The 20,285-nt window shown below is 42.3% G+C and overlaps 1 protein-coding gene across 1 annotated transcript in view; it reads right to left on the reverse strand.

The window, feature by feature from the left end:
* TEC (tec protein tyrosine kinase) overlaps positions 1 to 20,285 on the reverse strand; it is an 81,304-nt gene that overhangs the window by 28,052 nt on the left and 32,967 nt on the right. The window contains exons 2-3 of the mRNA XM_032224422.1: positions 12,085 to 12,267; positions 592 to 696 (exon numbers count right to left, since the gene is read on the reverse strand). Coding sequence (XP_032080313.1) covers positions 592 to 696; positions 12,085 to 12,222 — 243 coding nt within the window. The 5' untranslated portion in view covers positions 12,223 to 12,267. The remainder of the gene's footprint in view (positions 1 to 591; positions 697 to 12,084; positions 12,268 to 20,285) is intronic.

Genomic DNA, 20,285 nt, shown 5'->3' on the forward strand with positions numbered 1-20,285 from the left:
TCCCTGGAGAAGAGCCTCATGCTGGGAAAGATGAAGGGCAAAAGAAGAAAGGGATGACAGAGAATGAGGTGGCTGGATGGAGTCACCGAAGCAGTAGGCGTGAGCTTAAATGAACTCCAGAGGATGGTAGAGGACAGGAAGGCCTGGAGGAACATTGTCCAGGGTGTCACGATGGGTCAGATATGACTTTGCAACTAACAACAAGAAGAAGAAGAAGGGAAAAGTCCTAACACATTTCAGAAGCTTTTGGGTGACCATCTGGAATTGTTCATGCAGTTTTAGTTCATGCCAATTAATAGCAATAAAAGGAAGAAAAGGGGGAGGAAAAATTGCCTGGAAATAGGAGACAGAAAAAGCACAAGAAAGTCATCAGACCTGCCCTAGAGATTTTCCAAATAAAATCATTTATGTGCTCACTGAAAGGAAATACATGTTTGCTCTTCAAAGTAGTTAACTTTGCCAACAGTGGGAAATTTAGTTACAATCTAAACCTCTTGGAGTGCATCAGGTTATAGGTGGCAGGTCCAGAGTGTGTGTTACACAAATATTTCCATGTTTGTTGACATGAACAAAACAGATTTCACAGCTTACCTGAAATGGATATTTATTTTGACAAGGTATAACAGTATCCTCATTCTTCACCGTCTCAACGCATTTGATTTTGGAAATGTCAACCGATCCTTTTCTGTATTTTTTCTGCAATGGGACAAAGATGGAATCGTCTTAACAATGAGGGATTTCAAACAATTTGCAGAGTTAGAAAAACCTGGCAAATTGCAACCCTACACAGAGTAGGCCAGAAGAGGGTGCAATTGTTCAAATAAAGCTGAAGTAATCCAGGGGTTTTTTCCCCTTGAAAATGGTCCCAGAGACTTAAGAGATTTAAATTTTACTACCTATGAAAACCCCCTTTTCTGAGGCACAAAACTCAGGTATAGAAATGTCCGCCATTTTTTTTTCAAAGAATGATCCTTTTTTTTTTTTTTTTTTTTGAAGGTGGTCATACTTGTCTTTATATCCAACAGAATTTTCAAGTGGCTCGGTTTCCAGGGAGAAAAATATTATTCTGTTTCCTCCCAATCACCCTCTCTGTGCCTAAATCATTCTCACGGTGATTAAAAGTAGAGTGGTACCTCGGTATTCCTCATCAATTGTTTACGGGAAGTGCAATGAGTACAAAAAATGATGAGTACTAATTTTTTCCCATAGTGAGTCACAAGGCAGCTGACACCTACAAGTTTATTTTATTTTATTTCATTTGGTTTGTCAAACATAGTTTATTGGTTTTGTATGCCGCCCACTCCCGAAGGACTCCGGGTGGCATGTTACAAGATAACAGGTATTAAGTATAGACATGGACATGAACAAAGGAAATGAGTACAAATACATGGGGACAGTAGGACAGGGATGGATGGCACGCTGGTGCACTTATGCACGCCCCTTTTGCGGACCTCTTAGGAATGGGGTGAGGTCCACAGTAGACAGTTTAAAGTTGAAGCTGTGAGGGTTAGAGTATATAACAATGGAGTCAGGTAGAGCATTCCAGGCGTTGACCGCTCTGTTGCTGAAGTCGTATTTTCTGCAATCGAGTTTGGAGCGGTTGACCTTGAGTTTGTATCTATTGTTTGCCCAAGTATTATTGAGGTTGAAGCTGAAGTAGTCATTGACAGGTAGGACGTTGTAGCAGGCAATTTTGTGTATTATGCTTAGGTCAGACCTTAATCGGCTTAGTTCCAGGTTATCCAAGCCCAAAATTTCGAGCCTGGTAGTGTAAGGGATTATATTGTGAGCAGAGGAGTGGAGGACTCTTCTCATGAAATACTTCTGGACCCACTCAACTATATTAATGTCCATTTTACAGTGTGAATTCCAGTCAGATGATCTGTATTCTAGAATTGGTCCTAGCTTGTGCGTTGAATACCAAACAAGTGACGAGTATCAAGACAAAAAATTTCACATCAAAATGTGTTGAGTACCATTTGATGAGTTTGAAAGCAGTTGAGTACCAAGTTACCAGTGTACCCAAAAGCCTCCTGACGTCAAACAGTCGTGTTAATTTTCAGCTTAGTCATTGTGTAAGGGCTTGTCTATTGCAATGTTCCCAAACGCACAGTAATTAATCCTAGGTGAAAAATCCTCTTTATTGCCTCTTCTTGCCCCTTGTTTCAAGGTGCAGAATAAACTTTGCTCACTGTAAAGATACACCACATTCTGATTACCACAGATTTGTATGAGAGTAGCAATAAGATTCTGAGAATTTTATTTACATTCCTTTCTTTGTGATCTCCAATGGGAATTTTCCTCCGTTCATAGCAGCCACCTCCTGCATCAAAAGTTTCATTTAGCTATCTACCATGTCCCTAATTTTCCTTTAGGGTCAGTTCAGACTTCAGTGGCTCATAATTTCAATTATGAAATTATTTCTTTGCTCCGCTTTTTATAATTCCAACCCTAAATCATATCTGGCTACTCTGAAATATTTGATGCCATCTCCAACCTTTCCATATTATTTCTGGTGCTTACTCTTAAAAAGCATTGAAAAACCTATTTAGATCCCTTCAGAGTAAGACATACTGAAGTTTGCTGATGATACAACAGTGATTGGTTTCATTCAAGACAACGATGAATCTGCATGCAGATGGGAGGTTGAACAACTAGTCTCGTGGTGCAACCAGAACAATATTGAACCAAATACACTCAAAACCATAGAAATGGTGGTGGATTTTAGAAGAAACCCTCCTATACTACCACCTCTTACAATACTAGACAACACAGTATCAACAGTAGAGATAAGGTGACCAGGACAGTCATGCTTTTGAACAATTTGTCCCGCGTCCCGTGGCATTTTTAAAAAGTCCCGATTTTTAGATGGGCTTTGCAATACTTGCAATGAGGGTTTTTACCCAGGGGCGCATACGGCTTTTCCAAACGCCCTGGAGACTCCCAGCTGTTTCAGCCACAGGGGCCGGGCTGCGGCTGCTCCATCCCCGGAGGGGGACACAGATGGGGAGGCGGGCTGAGTGCTCTTGGCCCTGGTGCGACGCCCCTCCCAGCTCGGCCCTGTGCTTTGCACGTACGCGCCTGAAGCGGAGGTCCCCACGGAAGGTAGGGCATTGCAGCCCACTACAGCAATTGCAACAAGCCCACCGGCTTTCCCGGGCAGCATGGCCGCCCTGCTCCCCACTGCCCTGCTTGAAACGGCTTCGATTGGAGCGGCTCTGCCTCGCCTTCCGACAAAGAGGCAGCTGGCACTCGGGAGCTTTGCTTCAGAAGGAAGCGGGGCCGGCACAGCAGGTGGGCCGTGCCCGGGGAAGGAGCCGTGCCTGGGGAAGGAGTGCTCCCACTGGCACTCCCGCCCATGGCAGCTGCGCCTCCCCCTCCGCTCGGAGCACCTGAGCTGGGTACCACATTACCCCTGCCCCCTCCTCCTCCGCCGTGCTTTTGAGGAGCCATGAGGCCGCAGGAGCCAGTAGGAAGGCAGCGGAGGGGACGGGAGCAGAAAACAAAAGGCCCCATGGCTTCTCAAAAGCACAGCAGAGGAGGAGGTGGCAGCGGCAGGGGTAACGCGGTGCCCAGCTCAGGTGCTCTGAGCGCAGGGGGAGGGAGGCGGCACCACCGCTGCCATGGGCGGGGGCGCCAGCGGGAACTTTGGCAGCTTCACCTCAGCCGCAGCGCCGGGCGGCAAAATTTTTAATCAAGAACACACCGCCCCCCCCCCAATGGTGTCCCGCTTAACCAATTTTAAAATCTGGTCACTTTAAGTAGAGACCTTCAGGTTTTTAGGTTTTATCATATCTCAAGACCTAAAATGGACACCTGACATCAAAAACATCATCAAAAAAGCACAACAAAGAATGTTCTTTCTGCGCCAACTCAGGAAGTTCAAACTTCCCAAAGAGCTGCTGATTCAGTGCTACAGAGGAATGATTGAGTCTGTCATCTGCACCTCCATAACTGTCTGGTTTGGCTCTGCAACCCAACAAGACAGACACAGACTTCAACGGATAATTAGAACTGCAGAAAAAACAATGGCTACCAACCTGCCTTCCATTGGGGATCTGTATATCCACGAGTCAAAAAGAGGGCTGTAAAAATATCTACAGACCCCTCGCATCCTGGACATAAATTGTTTCAACTTCTGCACTCAAAACAACACTACAGAGCACTGCACACCAGAACAACCAGACACAAGGACAGTTTTTTCCCCGAATGCCATCACTCTGCTAAACAGCTAATCCTCACAACACTGTCAAATAATTTACTGACTATATTACTATTATTATTATTCCCTTCCTAGTATCTATCTCTCCCCACTTATGTTGCTTGTATCTCTCAATTTATATTGTTTTATTTGTTTACTGGTATGATTTGATAGCTTATTAGTAACTTTGACTATCACTAAGTGTTGTATCTTTTTATTCTTGATGAATGTATTTTATGCTTTCTAATGTACACTGAAAGCATATGCACTTAAGACAAATTCCTTGTGTGTCCAATCCCACTTTATCAAACACACAGAATTCTTTATTGGCCAAGTGTGATTGGGCACACAAGGAATTAGTCTTTGGTGCAGATGCTCTCAGGGTACATAAGGAGAATAAAATACATTCATCAAGAATCCTAAGATACAGCACTTAATGATAGTCATAGGGTACAAATAAGCGATCAGGAAACAATCAATATCAGTATAAATCGTAAGGCTACAAGCAACAGCCATGCATTCATAAGTGGGAGGAGGTGGGTGATAGGAACGAATGAGAAGCCTAATAGCAGAGTGATGGCATTTGGGGAAAAACTTGTGTCTAGTTGTCTTGGTGTGCAGTGCTCTATAGTGTCGTGGGTTTTTTTTTTTTTTAGGGTAGTAGTTGAAACAATTTATGTCCAGGAGGTGAGGGGTTTGCAGATATTTTCACAGCCCTCTTTTTGACTCGGACAGTATACAAGTCCTCAATGGAAGTCGGGTTGGTATTAATTGTTTTTTCTGCGTTCCTTGTGTCCAATCCAGGGGTTGGTTCCTGCCAGTTCTAACCTCTCCTATAGAAGAGGTTCCACAAATCTACAGTGCTGTTTAGAACCGGTTCCAGCTCCCTCCCCCCCACCCATCCGCACATCATCAAGATGAAGAGCGAGAGGAGGAATTCTGGGAGTTGAAGTCCACAAGTCTTAAAGCTGTCAAGTTTGAACACCCCTGGGTTTTTTTTTTCTAAAGGGTTAGGGGTTCAAGGGTGTTGTAACTTGACAGCTTTAAGACTTGCTTCAAATGCCAGTTTCTGAGGCAACATTTTGGTTGCTAAGCAAGAGCGTTGTTAAGTGAGTTTCACCACATTTTACAAGTTGGCCGCACCCACCCAGTCACATGACTGCCAAGCCACTCCCACACAGTCACATGACCAGCAAGCCACTCCCACCTGGTCACATGACTGGCAAGCCACTCCCACAAAGCAGGCCACACCTACAGAAGAGGTTTTAAAAAATGTTGAAACCCACCATTGGTCCAATCACACTTGGCCAATAAAGAATTTTACTCTATTCTATATTCTTATAGAGGCTGTAGACATATTCCTGAAGAATCTTACATTCTGCTTTTAGTTCTTTAACTAGCAACCAATCCATAAAATGAGCTGATGAAAGAGGGAAAGCGAAGCCCTAGAAGTATTACAGAGAGAAACACAAAAATTGCGTATTGCGTGTTTCATGCTATGCTGCTCAGCATCAGGAAGAATGCCAGGATGTCGTTCATCTAGATAAGGTTAAAAATATGCATGAAAAACAGTCTGCAGTTCCTGAAATTAGAGGGATAACAAAACTTTTTTTTTTATTGTGCACACAGCAAAACTTTCAGACTTCTTATTAAAGAATACCAGCGAACCAACTTTCCATTTTTAATATTGGTTTCAGATTCTTTCAATCCGAGTTTTTAATTACAAGCCACTTGGGGGCTATTCAACGTCTCGCTTATAAAATACTCTACTTGCAAAAAGCTATGGGAATGCCTACTGTATGCCATTATGACCTGTCCTTTAAATCTTTCATATACAGAGACAGTAAAGATATATTTGTTTTAATTAGCAACCTTCTGTGATTAGTGATGCTCAGGTTCCATATTATTATATAAATTGCTCTTTGTAGATTAATCTACTGAGACATTTCTGCAGGCTTTAAGAAATTGTTTTTAAAATACACACACACAAAAAAGAATTAAAGAAAGCTGTTGTGTCCTGCCAGCGGCCAGCAGAACTGGCAGCAGAGTCAGACAGTGAGGAGGTTGGGGAGGAACATGGGCCAGTCCTGGAGGTTGGGGCAGGCTCAGACGAGGGCTCTGCGTCAGAGGCAGAGATGCAGCCGAGGCGGTCTGACAGTGATCAGGTGCCTATGGAGCTAGACAGGAGTGAGGCAGAGGAACAGCTGGAGCCTGTTCCCAGTGTGTGCATGCGCAGAGCTGCCAGAAGAAAAGAACAGAAATCACGGTAGACTTGGGAGTAAAGCCACAGGTGGAAGGTGATTAGCTCCTCCCATAGGAAATAAAAGAGGAGTGAAAGGGGAGTGGGCTTTTGCAGGAAACAATTTGTTTGTTCGGTCGTTAGATTTGTTTCAGGAGTGTGAAGATCTGTCCGTGAATCTCAGAGACTCTGTGCCCACTTTTTCCTTGCACAGCACTTCATTTGGAAAATATCTATATGGCAGCTTTCCAAGATAGATGAGGTCTGTAGTCATAAACATTCCTTTGAAAGACCGTTTGCCAGGCCTTTGCTGAATGTGAATGAGAGGAATTCACATTTGTTTAATAAAAGTTCTGTCGGGACCAGGACTCTGCCTCGTGCTTTTTGGGAAAGCCTAGCTCAGAACAAAAGCAATAATGGAAAATGTGGATAGAAAAAATAACAAATGATCATTAAATTTAACATTCAACATAACATGCCCTCCCTGATTGAATGCTGAAAATTTTTTTTTTCAAATATCTTATTTTAACTTTGGAGTTAATTAAAAAAAATTATTAAAAAGACATCATTTTTGATACGTGGCACTTTCTGTTCACACAGGCAGAGATTTGATTTATTGAATGTGTAGCTGAGCTATACCGTACCTCCAGGGGTGGGTTTCAGGCGGTTCGCGGCGGTCCACGCAAACCGGTTGGTCAGCGAACCTGGAAGTAAGTAACTTCCGGGAACGCCGAAGGGTCCACCCGCCCGCCCGCATTTCTTACCCGTTTTTGACGAGTTCTGCGCTTCCCCGCATGCTCAGGACGCATACAGTGCCTGCGCGATCCTCCAGGAGCATTGCGCTCATGCACGAGGACGCCGCCGGCCCCGTTCCAACCGAACCGGTTGGAACGGGGCGAGAAACCCACCCCTGCTTACCTCCTACCCTAATGTCTAATAGAGATAGTCCTTGACTTACAACAGTTCATTTCGGGTTAGGGTTAGGGTTAGGGTTAGCCTGATACAAGCATGACTGAAATCCTGACCCCCAGCTGTGGTCATTCAAGAACCACCTGTGTATGTTTTTCAATATAATGGTCTTGAATTCATTTGGAGCTTATCAAGAAAGTCGGTTTCAATAATATAATTATGCTGTGAAATAGATTAACAACAATACAATGAAAGGCTGATACATATATGAATGGAATACTTTAGAACTTTTTGTTTTGAAATGGATAAGGATAACAATGAATTTATGTATGCTTGATAGAGGATTGGTGATATAATATATATATTATAAAGACAGCAACAGCAATAGCAATAGCAGTTAGACTTATATACCGCTTCATAGGGCTTTCAGCCCTCTCTAAGCGGTTTACAGAGTCAGCATATCGCCCCCACAGTCTGGGTCCTCATTTCACCCACCTCGGAAGGATGGAAGGCTGAGTCAACCCTGAACCGGTGAGATTTGAACAGCCGAACTGCAGATAACAGTCAGCTTAAGTGGCTGCAGTACAGCACTCTAACCACTGCACCACCTCGGCTCTTATATCTTGTTGTTGATAAATAATTTTAATAAGGAAGTAATTAAAAATTGGTATATATATATATGAAGTGACTATTTAGAATACCTTGTTGAAAAATGAAGGAATAACATCTTTGTTTGAATGTATGATGTACAAGGACAATAATGAACATAAGCATCATACTCGATTGTTGATTGATGGGATTATACATAATTGAAAACAGTGATATACAAATATAAATGGTTGGTAAATCTTTTTCATATCTGGATATGTGATTATATAAAGGTATATTGTTTTTTTTTAAAAAATATTTCTCATATATACATTCACAATTATATGATCTCATAGCTGTTATTAATAATATGTATTTGTAACAATTTTTCTCCCCTACAGTTGACAATATACTTGAAATTGCTTTCTTACCATCCCATAAACCCATCTTATCTTACAACAATCCTACTTCTTCCTTCCTTCCTTCCCTCTTTCCTTCCCTTTCTTCTCTCCTTCCCTCCTTCCTTCCCTCCTTCCTTCCCTCCCTCCTTCCCCCTTCCCTCCCTCCTTTCTTCTCTCCTTCTCTCCTTCCCTCCTTCCTTCCCTCCTTTCTTCTCTCCTTCTCTCCTTCCTTTCCTCCTTCCTTTCCTCCTTCCCTCCCCCCTTCCTTCTCTCCTGCATTCCCACCTTCCTTCCCTCCTTTCTTCTCTCCTTCTCTCCTTCCTTCCCTCCTTCCTTCCCTCCCACTTAAAAACATAAATAAATAAAGGTATATTGTTATTAAACGGACAATCAAGAATGTAAGGGAATTAGGTTCATTGAAAAAAAATATTAATTGTAATTGAATATACGTTGTACAATGAAAGTGAGGTATCTAGTTATATTAGATGAAAAATCTGTGATTGTAAATGTAATTGAGAATATGGATGCAAAAACACTTGTAACCAAACGACATGCTGTATGCAATGGATGAGAATTTTTTAATGTTGTTTTTTTATGTTTAAAAATAAAAACAAATTGCAAAAAAAAAAAAAAAAAAGCCGGTTTCGCAGATCCCATACGACATTCGATGGCAGGAGCATACACAAAGACAGTCCGCAACCCACAAACCACAAATCAACCAGGCATTTCTGTTGGCAAGTGAAACATTTGTTAAGTGAGTTTTGCCCCATTTTATGATTTTTTTTTCCTGTCAAGAGTTATTAAGTGAATCACTGCTCACTGATAAGTGAGTAACGCGGTTGGGAAATTAATGTGGTTTCCCCATTAACATTTCTTGTCAGAAGGTTGCAAAAGGTGATCACATGACCCCCTTGCCCCCCCCCCCCCCACTGTCATAAATATGAGTCACTTGCCAAGCATCTGAATTTTGATTATGATACCACAGGTACATAACTCACTTTTTTCAGTAATGTTGATGCAGCCTAGGACTGCACTGGCTTTTTTGGCAACTAGCTCATATTTAAGCAGTGATGCACCTGGACACCTGAATCTCTCCCACAGGTATCACTGTTGAGTCAGATACTGCCTATCCTGTACCGGAACATTTGGTTTTTCTTGTCTAAGTGCACGACTTAGGTCCTTAGGAACATGGGCCAGTCCTGGAGTCTGGGGGAGGCTCTGATGAGGGCTCTGTGTCGGAGGCAGAGAGGCGACCAGAGCCATATGCCACTTATCAAATGCCTTCAGAGTCAAACATCAGTGAGGCAGATGAACAGCTGGAGCCTGTTCCCAGTGTGCGCATGTGCAGATTTGCCAGATGAAGGGAACAGCTAAAGAACAGGGCTCGACCTGGGAATAAGGCCACAGTGAATGGCTCCTCCCAGAGGAAATAAAAGAGGAGCGAAAGGGGAGTGGAGTTTGCAGGAGACAATTAGTTCGCTTAATTGGTTTGTGACTCTCTGAGACTTCTTGCCATGTTTTGCAGATATTGGCCTGGCAGCTCTCCAAGCCAGATAAGGTCTGTGACTGTAAATCCTCCCTTGAAAGTCTTTATTGAATGTGAATGAGAAGAATTCATAGCAAATTAATAAAAGGTTTTTTTGTCAGGACCAGGAGTTTGCTTCATGCTCTTGGGAAGCCTGGGTAAGAACAGACACCATCAATACCTGAACACATCAACATCAATGATTCAGAGAGATTTTGATTGTTTTATATTTTTCTTATATGCTGATTTGCTTCTTCTGATATGTTATAGCTTTACGTGCCTGTAGAATAAATTTGAGCAACATGTCTGTAAATTAGAAAATGCTGTCAGACTAAATTTATGTTCAACAACTCCCTGCTATGTTATCTTTTGAATTTGACTATTGGCCTGGTTCAAACCAGATGGCCCTCTGACCTCCAGATTCTAGTCATGTTACTTCTTGGGATGCTAACTGCCAGGGCTTCCTGACTAAGATTTTAATTAGTCACTCATTTAATTTCTCCCCAACTTCACTTCAGCACAATCCTGGAATGCAATGATGCAAGATGAATTCCAGCAATTTCTCAGTGCATACGTATTACAGGCAAAGGGCTTCTCCCTAACATTTAACCAAATGAGTTTTTCCTCCAGTAAGTTCTCATTTCTAAGTTCTAATAAGGCACTGAACCAAGCGGCTATTTTCTTATCCTCCAACGCTTCCACCCAAACACCCAGAGTGTTATTTTTAATTTATAAAAAACCAAGATTGAATGATTGCTTCAATTAAATGGGTTTTATTGCTGGCTATATTTGGCTATAACTTTTCATAAAATGCAGATAATTGAACAAACCTTGTTGCATTGCATTCTTGATTAAATTACCTTTCCATTGATATATAATATAATTTTATGGTATCACTCAAAAAAATAAAAGTGGTGTTATTAGCCGTCAAGCCCCAAAAATACACTTTTCCCCAAAAGGTTTCCACAATTTTGGCCACTGCTGTATATTATAAGCCCATGATGGAAAAACCTATGGCACACCTGCCAGAGGTGGCATGTAATGCCCTCTCTGTGGGCATATGTGCCATCGCCAGCTGCTCTTCTGGTTTCTGGTGTGCACATGCATGCTGGGCAGCTGGTCTTTGTGGGTGACAGAGTGCCAGAAAACTGCCTGAAAATTGCCCCCAAAACGGCCAAAAAACAGGCCATTTTCTGGGCTGTTTTGGGCCATTTTCAGGCTGTTTTTCAGGCCATTTTCGGGCCAAAAATGGCCTCACAACAGCCTGAAAATGGCCAATAAAACAGCCAAAAAATCAGCACGAGTGCGCTGGTCAGCTGGTCATTTCTGATACCCAGGTGCACGCATGGATGTGCATGCATGTGCGTTCCAATTTGGCCACTCGGTACCGAAAATGTTCGCCATCACTGTTATAAGCAAACCGTATATATATGAAATGTCAGTCATAGTTATTAATCCCTTTTAAATACAAAGTGATTCAAAGATTGATAAGACACCATACAAACAAATCAGGGGTGGGTTTCAATTTTTTTTAGAACCTCTTCTGTAGGTGTGGCCTGCTTTGTGGGAGTGGCTTGCTGGCCATGTGACTGGGTGGAAGTGGCTTGCCAGACATGTGACCGAGTGGGAGTGGCTTGACAGTCCTGTGACTAGGTGGGCGTGGCCAACTTGTAAAATGTGGTGAAACACACTTAACAACGCTCTTGCTTAGCAACCAAAATGTTGGCTCAGAAACTGGCATTTGGAGCAAGTCTTAAAGCTGTCAAGTTACAAGACCCTTGCACCCCTAACCCTTTAGAAAAAAAAACCCCAGGGGTGTTCAAACTTGACAGCTTTAAGACTTGTGAACTTCAACTCCCAGAATTCCTCCTCCAGTCATTTTGGCTCAGGAACACTGGCATTGAAGTGTGCAAGTCTTAAAGCTGTCCAGTTACAGGACACTTGCACCCCTAACCCTTTAGGAAAAAAATAACCCGGGGTGTTCAAACTTGACAGCTTTAAGACTTGTGGACTTCAACTCCCAGAATTCCTCCTCTCGCTCTTCATCTTGATGATGTGCGGACGGGCGGGGGGGAGGGAGGGAGCTGTAACCGGTTCTAAACGGCACTGTTGATTTGTGGAACCTCTTCTATAGAAGAGGTTAGAACTGGCAGGAACCCACCCCTGAAACAAATGCTAAAGGCAATAGCAAAACACAGAAAATTGAAATCCAGTTTCCTACCTCTGGACGACCTTCGTAATAGGCTAGCATGGATTTTGTGAGCACAAAAAGCCTCTCTTTGTAGTTTAAAGGAGACGTCCTTTTCTTCTGCTGAGACCTTTTAATCAGAATCTCTTCTAGGATAGCATTCGTAGTCATTTCAACCCCTTCCTCGTTCTTTCTCCGGCCATTGAAGATCCAACTCTGAAAAAGAAACAGCAGCAGCAACCCTTAAGATCCTATTTTTTCCTCCAGCAACACAAACGCACAGTGAGAAACAGGAGACAGCTGATCAGGACACTTTCATTGCTCCGGGTGGAAGGCAGCAATGTACGGAAGTTAAATATTAGACAGAAAGGTCCACATTTGGCTTCACCGAGGCCTGCAACTACTTTACATATCTAACTGGAGCCCTGTACTCAGCTGGCGTGACACACAACAATTTTCATATACTTTATACTCGAATATGAAATTCAAATGAGGAAATGTAAAACAGAGGTCTACTCATTTTTAAATTTGATAGGGCCACCCAACTAACCTAGGAAATCCAAATGACAAACAACAATCCTCAAAAGCGACACAGTACAATAAAATCTCTATCAGCCAAAAAGAAAACATCATTAAAACGAAACATGCTAAGGGAGAGGTAAGTCCTTGCGTGACGATTACAACTGAACTCAAAATCTAGATCAGTGTTTCTCAACTTTGGTGACTTGAAGATGTCCGGACTTCAACTCCCAGAATTCCCCAGCCAGCGAATGCTGGCTGGGGAATTCTGGGAGTTGAAGTCCGGACATCTTCAAGTTGCCAAGGTTGAGAAACACTGATCTAGATAACAACAAACAATCTAAATATAAAAAGCTGCAATAAGGATAGAACTTTGCTTGTAGTAGGAGAAGCCGATCATAGTTTCCCTTGCAGTCTTCAGCTGCAAGCTAGTCAACCATGCCTGCAACTGTGAGCATGACGCCAATGCAAAACAAGAGATGCAACCAGCAGCATGTTGCAGAAATCACTTGCGTTGCCAGCTGTGGCATTTCTATCCCTTGCTCAACCTTGGGGAGGTGGGGGGGAGGCTCAAGGTGTTTCCTAGCAAAACAAGTGCCATTGGAGTTAAATTAACTGCTGCTTCCAACTGTTTTTAATCTATGCTGATATACTTTTCAAGATAAAAATGGAATCGCAAGGAAGTTTTTTTCAGGATTCCCCACCCCCACTCCCGATATATTAACTATAAGGGTGGGGTCAAAGACCTGTTTCCAAGCAGACAACACAACCACAGATGCAAATCATTTCTGACATTTACTGTTGTGGCCCAGCAGGAGCCGTTGGAGTTGCCGACAGACTCCGACAGCGAGGGACCCTATGAGTCAACTCTGGACGATGTGGAGGACCCTGGGCAGGGTTCAGACTCCGAGCAGGGACCAGAGAGGCTGGTTGGCCACCAGGAGGTGCCTGAGGCATGGAGCAGCAGTGAAAGCCAAAGGGAGTTTGTCCCTGACGTCAGGCCCTGGAGCAGTGGGAAGGAGCAAAGGGAGTTTGTCCTGGACGCCAGGCAAAGGCGGGCAGATAAGCGCCGACAGCAACTACGCAGATACAGAAGATAATTGGACCCAGGTGGTTGTAATTAGGCTCCTCCCAAGAGAGTATATAAGAAGAGACTTTGGGAGGAGGCTGTTTGCAGGATTCAACTAATATACCAACACTGGAGAAGCTCTTGTGTGTATTTCTTATCTTGGAAGTCTGGAGAAGGGCGGGTAAGAGCAGGCAGCAATTACGGAGACCTAGAAGATAATTGGGCTCAGGTGGTTGTGATTTGGCTCCTCCCAAGAGAGTATATAAGAAGAGACTTTGGGAGGAGACCTTTTGCAGGACACAACCATTTTACTAAGCTGGAGAAGCTCTTGTGTGTATCTCTTATCTGTGGGAGTCTGGGTTGCTGCCAAAGTCTTGTCTGTGAGTAATTACTGTGAATAAAGCGTGGCTAACAGTAAACTTGTGTCGGCATGACTCACTGTACAGAGGGGGGTCAGAACAGTTACCTTGTTTCCCCAAAAATAAGACCTCCCCTGAAAATATTTAAATGCATGCACAGCCAGTCCCCGCCACTTCCTCTGGCTGCTTGCCGCGCAAACAACACAGCGTTAGGAGACAAGGCTGGAGGGGGGGAAAGGAGGGGGGAACATGCCCCATGTACCCCACACACCCTTACCTAATACCCGCTCCCACAATCCTAGCCACCGCACCCCTTTTATCACGCTAATGGCCACCGCAAACAAAGCAGCAGGCCCAGCGATGTGCAACACAGCAGCAGCCATGAGGTGACCACACTCACCGCCTCCTGGACTTGAAAAATAATAAGACCTTCCCAAAAATAAGGCCAAGGGCTTATTTTTGGGGCGGTCAAAAGAAAATAAGACCCTGCCTTATTTTTGGGAAAACATGGCAACTCATTTTTATCAGTGTATTATAAAACCAGGGGCTGCCCCAAAGAAGAGGGAGTCAAACTATTCTCCAAAGCACCTGAGGGTAGAACAAGAAGCAATGGGTGGAAACTAATCAAGGAGAGAAGCAAATTAGAACTGAGGAGAAATTTCCTGACAGTTAGAACAATTAATCAGTGGAACAGAAGTTGCCTCCAGAAGTTGTGAATGCCCCAACACTGGAAGTCTTTAAGAAGATGAATTAATTGAAGCAGATCCCTTTGGAAGATATATCGCATTAGACCTAATTCTAGAAGGGAAAAAGACTTGATGGACAACTTCGAATTGAGAAATGTTTGGCGAGAAAGAAACGCAGAGGCATATGACTTCACCCCTTTTTCTGATGGACATTAATCTCTTTCAAGGATTGATTTTATACAAATCACTAATGATTTATTTTCTAGGGTGAAGAAGACAAAGATTGCGGCGAGGGTCCTTTTGGATCATAACCCAGTCTGGACGGAATTGGGAAGGGTAGTGCAGGCAAGAAAGTCTTGGAGGTCGAATGAGAGTTTATTTAGATATGAAAAGTATATTAGTGATTGTAAAAAATTGCCATCTGAATACTTTGTTCTGAATACGAATAAGGATATATTCATGGAATTTGTAGGGGATGTAAGTAAAGCATATATGAGAGGAGTACTGATGAATATAAACAAAATACATAGACATAAACAAGGGCAAAAACGAAAAGAATTGGAAGAAGAAATCAAAAGAAAAATTTGAAATGTATCCAAATTGTGTTATAGAGGGAAGGAGGTACAAAGGGGACAAAATTAAGGGTTTAGATATAGACAGATACTTAGATAAAGAGATAATACCCCTAGTTAGAGAAGAGTACAGGCAAAAGTTGAACCAACAAATAACCTCTGGGGAAATCCTGCAGGTAATCAAACAACTAAGATTAGGAACAATGTAAACTGCTTAAAGTTTGTGTAATGGCAAGAAGCTGAGTTCAACGTAGAGATTTTACTGACTTTTTTATTATTATTTCCTTGGTTTTAATATATCTTAGACTGTGTTTGATAAAAAGCTATACTGTGTACGGGCTCTGGGAAGTCGGGGGGGGGGGGAAGGGAGGTGGGGTCATAGGGGGAGGGGGGAGGGGGAAAATATAGTATGTGCCAGATTTTAAAGTAACATGATTGCACTTGTATACTGTTGCCTTTTTAATTCTAGTGTAAAAATAAGAAGCTGAATATATTGATAGATAGTAGAAATACACCGAAGGGAGGAGCAGAGGGAAAGAAGAAAGAGGGGTAGAGAGGGTGGGAGAGAGGATCGGAAGGAGGGTGAGATGGAAGGGAGGGAGTGTATTGGGAGAAAGGAGTGATAGAGTGGGAGGGGAAGTAGGAGAGGGGAATGTTGGAGGGGAGAAAGGAAAGTTGGAGGGGGGTGAAAGAAAGGGTGTATGGAGGGTTGAAGTGGTATATTGGGTTTGTATTTTGGGGAGAATTTTTGACAAGGATGGCTGTGTTTATTGCTCAATGTTATATGGCCCTGGTTATGCACAGTATATATGTGACTGTATGATATGAAAATGAAAATGAAAATAAAACATATTTGAAACAAGAAGATGCTGGATAGCCATTTGTCTGAAAGAGTATAGGGTTTCCTGCCTAGATAGGGGGTTGGACTAGAAGACCTCCAAGGTCCCTTCCAACTCTGCTATTATATTGTATTGTATTATATATACTCAGCTTAGGAACTGGATGGAGTTTATGGTCTTCCCCCCAAAAAATGCATTATGAGGAACCTAAATTTTCTTCATTTCAGAAATATAATTGAGGAGTGGTGAATAACTGTGATGCCACACTTACAACAGACAACATGAAGTCAAAAATATTTGCTGCTTTCCTGCAAATCATTACCATTATCTTCAGATTTAATAATCAGTGACTTGGCCAAGAATAACAAACATGACATCAAATTAAGGCTATTGTCTGTGCCTGGAAGGATGCAATATTCATTCCAGCTTTGTTAATTGCCAGAACTGGATTTTTAATCTTTAAGAAATTATAACCCATCTTTGTTAGTCCAATTTACCGCAAAGGAAGACTTTATAGGCTTGTTAATACTACAGGTAGTCCTTGACCTATGACCACAATTGAGCTCCAAATTTCTGTTGCTGAGTGAGACACTTGTTAAGTGAATTTTGTCACATTCTACAACCTTTTTGCCACAGTTGCTAACTGAATCATTGCAGTTGTTGAATTAGTGGCCTGGTTTAAGTGAATCTGGCTGGGACACTTATAAATGTGAGTCAGTTCCCGTGTTTGAATTTTGATCTCGTGACCATGGGGATGCTACAACGGTTGTAAGTGTGAAAAATGATCTTCACACACTATATTTAGTGCTGTTGTAACTCTGAACAATCACTAAATGAACTTTTGTAAGTCAAGAACTACCTGTACAAACATGGTTAGAGAAAATGATACATCAAGAGGTTAAGCCAGAGGTATTTTTTATTGGGTATTCTACCAGAGAAATATAGTAAAGAAGATTCATATTTGATTGCACAAATAATAATAGCAGCTAGAATTGTATTTGCACAAAACTGGGAAGCAGACAAAATCCCATCGGAAGGGGAGGTAATAAAGAAGATATTAGATTGTGCAGAAATGAATAGGTTGACATTGAGAATAAAGGACAAAGAGGAATCAGCGTACTACAGGACATGGGGTGATTTTATGAGTGGCTTGAAAAAAGATATAAATAGAAAGAAAAAGGAACAAAACATGAAATAAATATTGAGCCAAGGTGGCGCAGTGGTTAAATGCAGCACTGCAGGCTACTTCAGCTGACTGCAGTTCAGCAGTTCGGCTGTTCAAATCCCACCAGGCTCAAGGTTGACTCAGCCTTCCATCCTTCCGAGGTGGGTAAAATGAGGACCCAGATTGTTGTTGGGGGCAATATGCTGACTCTGTAAACCGCTTAGAGAGGGCTGAAAGCCCTATGAAGCGGTATATGTCTAACTATTGCTATTGCTATTGCTATCTCAGACGACACATGATTAAATTAGGGGAGGGGAAAGAAGAAAATATCAAAATGTAAATATACAGGCGGAAAAATGATAAGAATTGACAAATGTTAAATAGCAACTACAAGAATGTATATCTAAGAATGAATCTGAAAGGAAAAATAAAAAAAAATTATCAAAAAAAGAGAACTACCTGTACAATATAGCGCTTTTTGTTACGTTTGTCCTGAAAATTTCCTAGACCAGAAGTCGTTCCTCATTCAAATCATCCAATAAAAACAAGGGCTTTGGGTGCTTCAGAATATGATCCCTCCCAAATCTCCATGAATCTCAGTTTCACCAGTCCTTGTTTAGCCAGTCTGACTAGTTGAGACATTTGGGTTTTGTAACTAACACCCACGTTTGAGGGAGTTTTAAATATTCAGCTTTTCTGGCTCAAGGGTGTTTCTGCTTAATTTTCAGAATAATAGTAGGACCTCTTAAGCCAGCGTTTCTCAACCTTGGCAACTTGAAGATGTCTGGACTTCAACTCTGAGAATTCCCCAGCCAGCGAATGCTGGCTGGGGAATTCTGGGAGTTGAAGTCCGTACATCTTCAAGTTGCCAACGTTGAGAAACGCTGTCTTAAGCAGTTGAAAAAAAAATGGGAGGAAGAGAAATTATTATTTCATTCGGTTTTAGTATCATCCAGCTCCATAGTGGGCGATTCACAGAATAATAAACTGTACAGCACAATACAGATAGTTCTTAACTTACAACAGTTCGTTTCGTGAACATGCAAAGTTACAACGGCACTCACAAATGTCACTTCTGACTGTGTTTTACACTGAGGTCTTGTTGCAACATCTCCATGGTCATATGATCAATATTCAGATGCTTGGCAATTGACTAATGTTTATGGCAGTTGCAATGTCCCGGTGTGTTTGTGTGTTTGTTTGTTTGTGTGTTTGTGTGTGTGTGTGTGTGTCCTGTAATCACTTTGTGTGACCTTCTGACAAGTCAATGGGGAAGTCAGGTTCACTTAACAACCGTATTTCTAACTTAACAACCGCAGCGATTCGCTTAAGAGCTGTGGCAAGAAAATTCGTAAAATGAGCCAATGCTCACTTTAATAAATGTCTCATTTAGCAACAGAAATTTTGGGCTCAATTGTGGTCATAGGTTGAGGACTCCCTGTACCAATCACTCTACACAGGGTTGTCAAACTGGTGGCCCATGGGCCACGCCCACCCCAGCTCCGCGAAGGGGGAAAACATCACAAAACATCAGGTGATGGTAACATGATGCGGCGAGTTTGACCTCAATGCTCTACACAAAAACATACAAGGACATCCAATGAGAGCTCCATTCATCTCAGTCACAAGTTTGGGAGAATAACCAGGTTCTTATGGAATATGAGAGACATGAAATGAAGATCTCACTCTTTTTGAATAAATGCTGCCAGAGTGTCCCACACAATCAGGAGTGAAGCCACATGGTTTTCTGATCCCATACAGGCCATCATTGCACATGAAATTTGAAGTTGTTGTTGTGGTTAGTTGCGAAGTCGTGTCCGAGCTATCGCGACCCCATGGACAACACTCCTCTAGGTCTTCCTGTCGTCTACCATCCTCCGGGGGTCCATTGAAGCTCATGCCTACTGCTTCGGTGATTCCATCCAGCTACCTCATTCTCTGTCGTCCCTTTCTTTTTTTGCCCTCAATTGTTCCCAGCATTAGACACTTCTCCAGTGAGTCCTTCCTTCTCATGAGGTGGCCAAAGTCTTTGAGTTTCCTCTTCAGGATCTGGCCTTCTAAAGAGCAGTCAGGGTTGACCTCCTCTAGGACTGACCGGTTTAATCACCTTGCAGTCCAAGGGACTCGCAGGAGTCTTCTCCAGCACCATAGTTCAAAGGCCTCCATTCTTTGGCGCTCAGCCTTTCTTATGGTCCAAATTTCACAGCCATCTATTGCAACTGGGAAAACCATAGCCTTGACTATACGCACTTTTGTTGGCAGGGTGATGTCTCTGCTTTTTAGTTTGCTGTCTAGATTTGCCATAGCTTTCCTCCCCAGGAGCAAACCTCTTTTAATTTGTTGGCTGCAGTCCCCATCTGCGGTGATCTTGAAGCCCAGGAAAATAAATGTATAACCATATAATAGCAAGGCATCAAAATCACGTACAACATGTTGTCATTTAGGTTTTAATGTGACTATCAAAATTAGGTTATTCCTAAGCAGAAATCTGAAATGTCAGAGGAATGTAGTTCCAAATAAGTTGATTTTAAAAAGTCTGAATTGTTATATTTCTCATTCAAACTAACAATATGAGAACTCCCAGCATTTCCTTCTGAAAGAATGTGGAGAGAGAGAGAGAGACACTGAAGAGACACTCGAAACACTTCAATAATTCCCATGATATTTTAGTGTTTCAAACAGGCAACATGAAATGCAGCCCATAAAACTACAACGCTCCCCTTTCAAATATAAGCTAACAATTTCAGTTTTGGAGAAAACAAACGTGTCAGCCAAAAAAACTTTAATTATGCTTACTCAACGCGAGCCACCCACGTTTACAAGTATGGTTTACATAGTTACTTGAGATAAAAACTAGTCTACACTACTTTCATTAACCATCTAGAAGTGCATTATGAATCAAAAGCTATATATAGATCTCCAATCTGATTTTAAGAATGGTCTCAAGACTCTTAACTTTCCACATGCGGAAACCATCATGCTGGGAAGTTGAATAGCTTGAGCTGTGATTCAGTGGCAAAATTAA

Source organism: Thamnophis elegans, chromosome 9, assembly GCF_009769535.1.
Source record: "Thamnophis elegans isolate rThaEle1 chromosome 9, rThaEle1.pri, whole genome shotgun sequence".
Classification (NCBI taxonomy): Eukaryota; Metazoa; Chordata; class Lepidosauria; order Squamata; family Colubridae; genus Thamnophis; species Thamnophis elegans.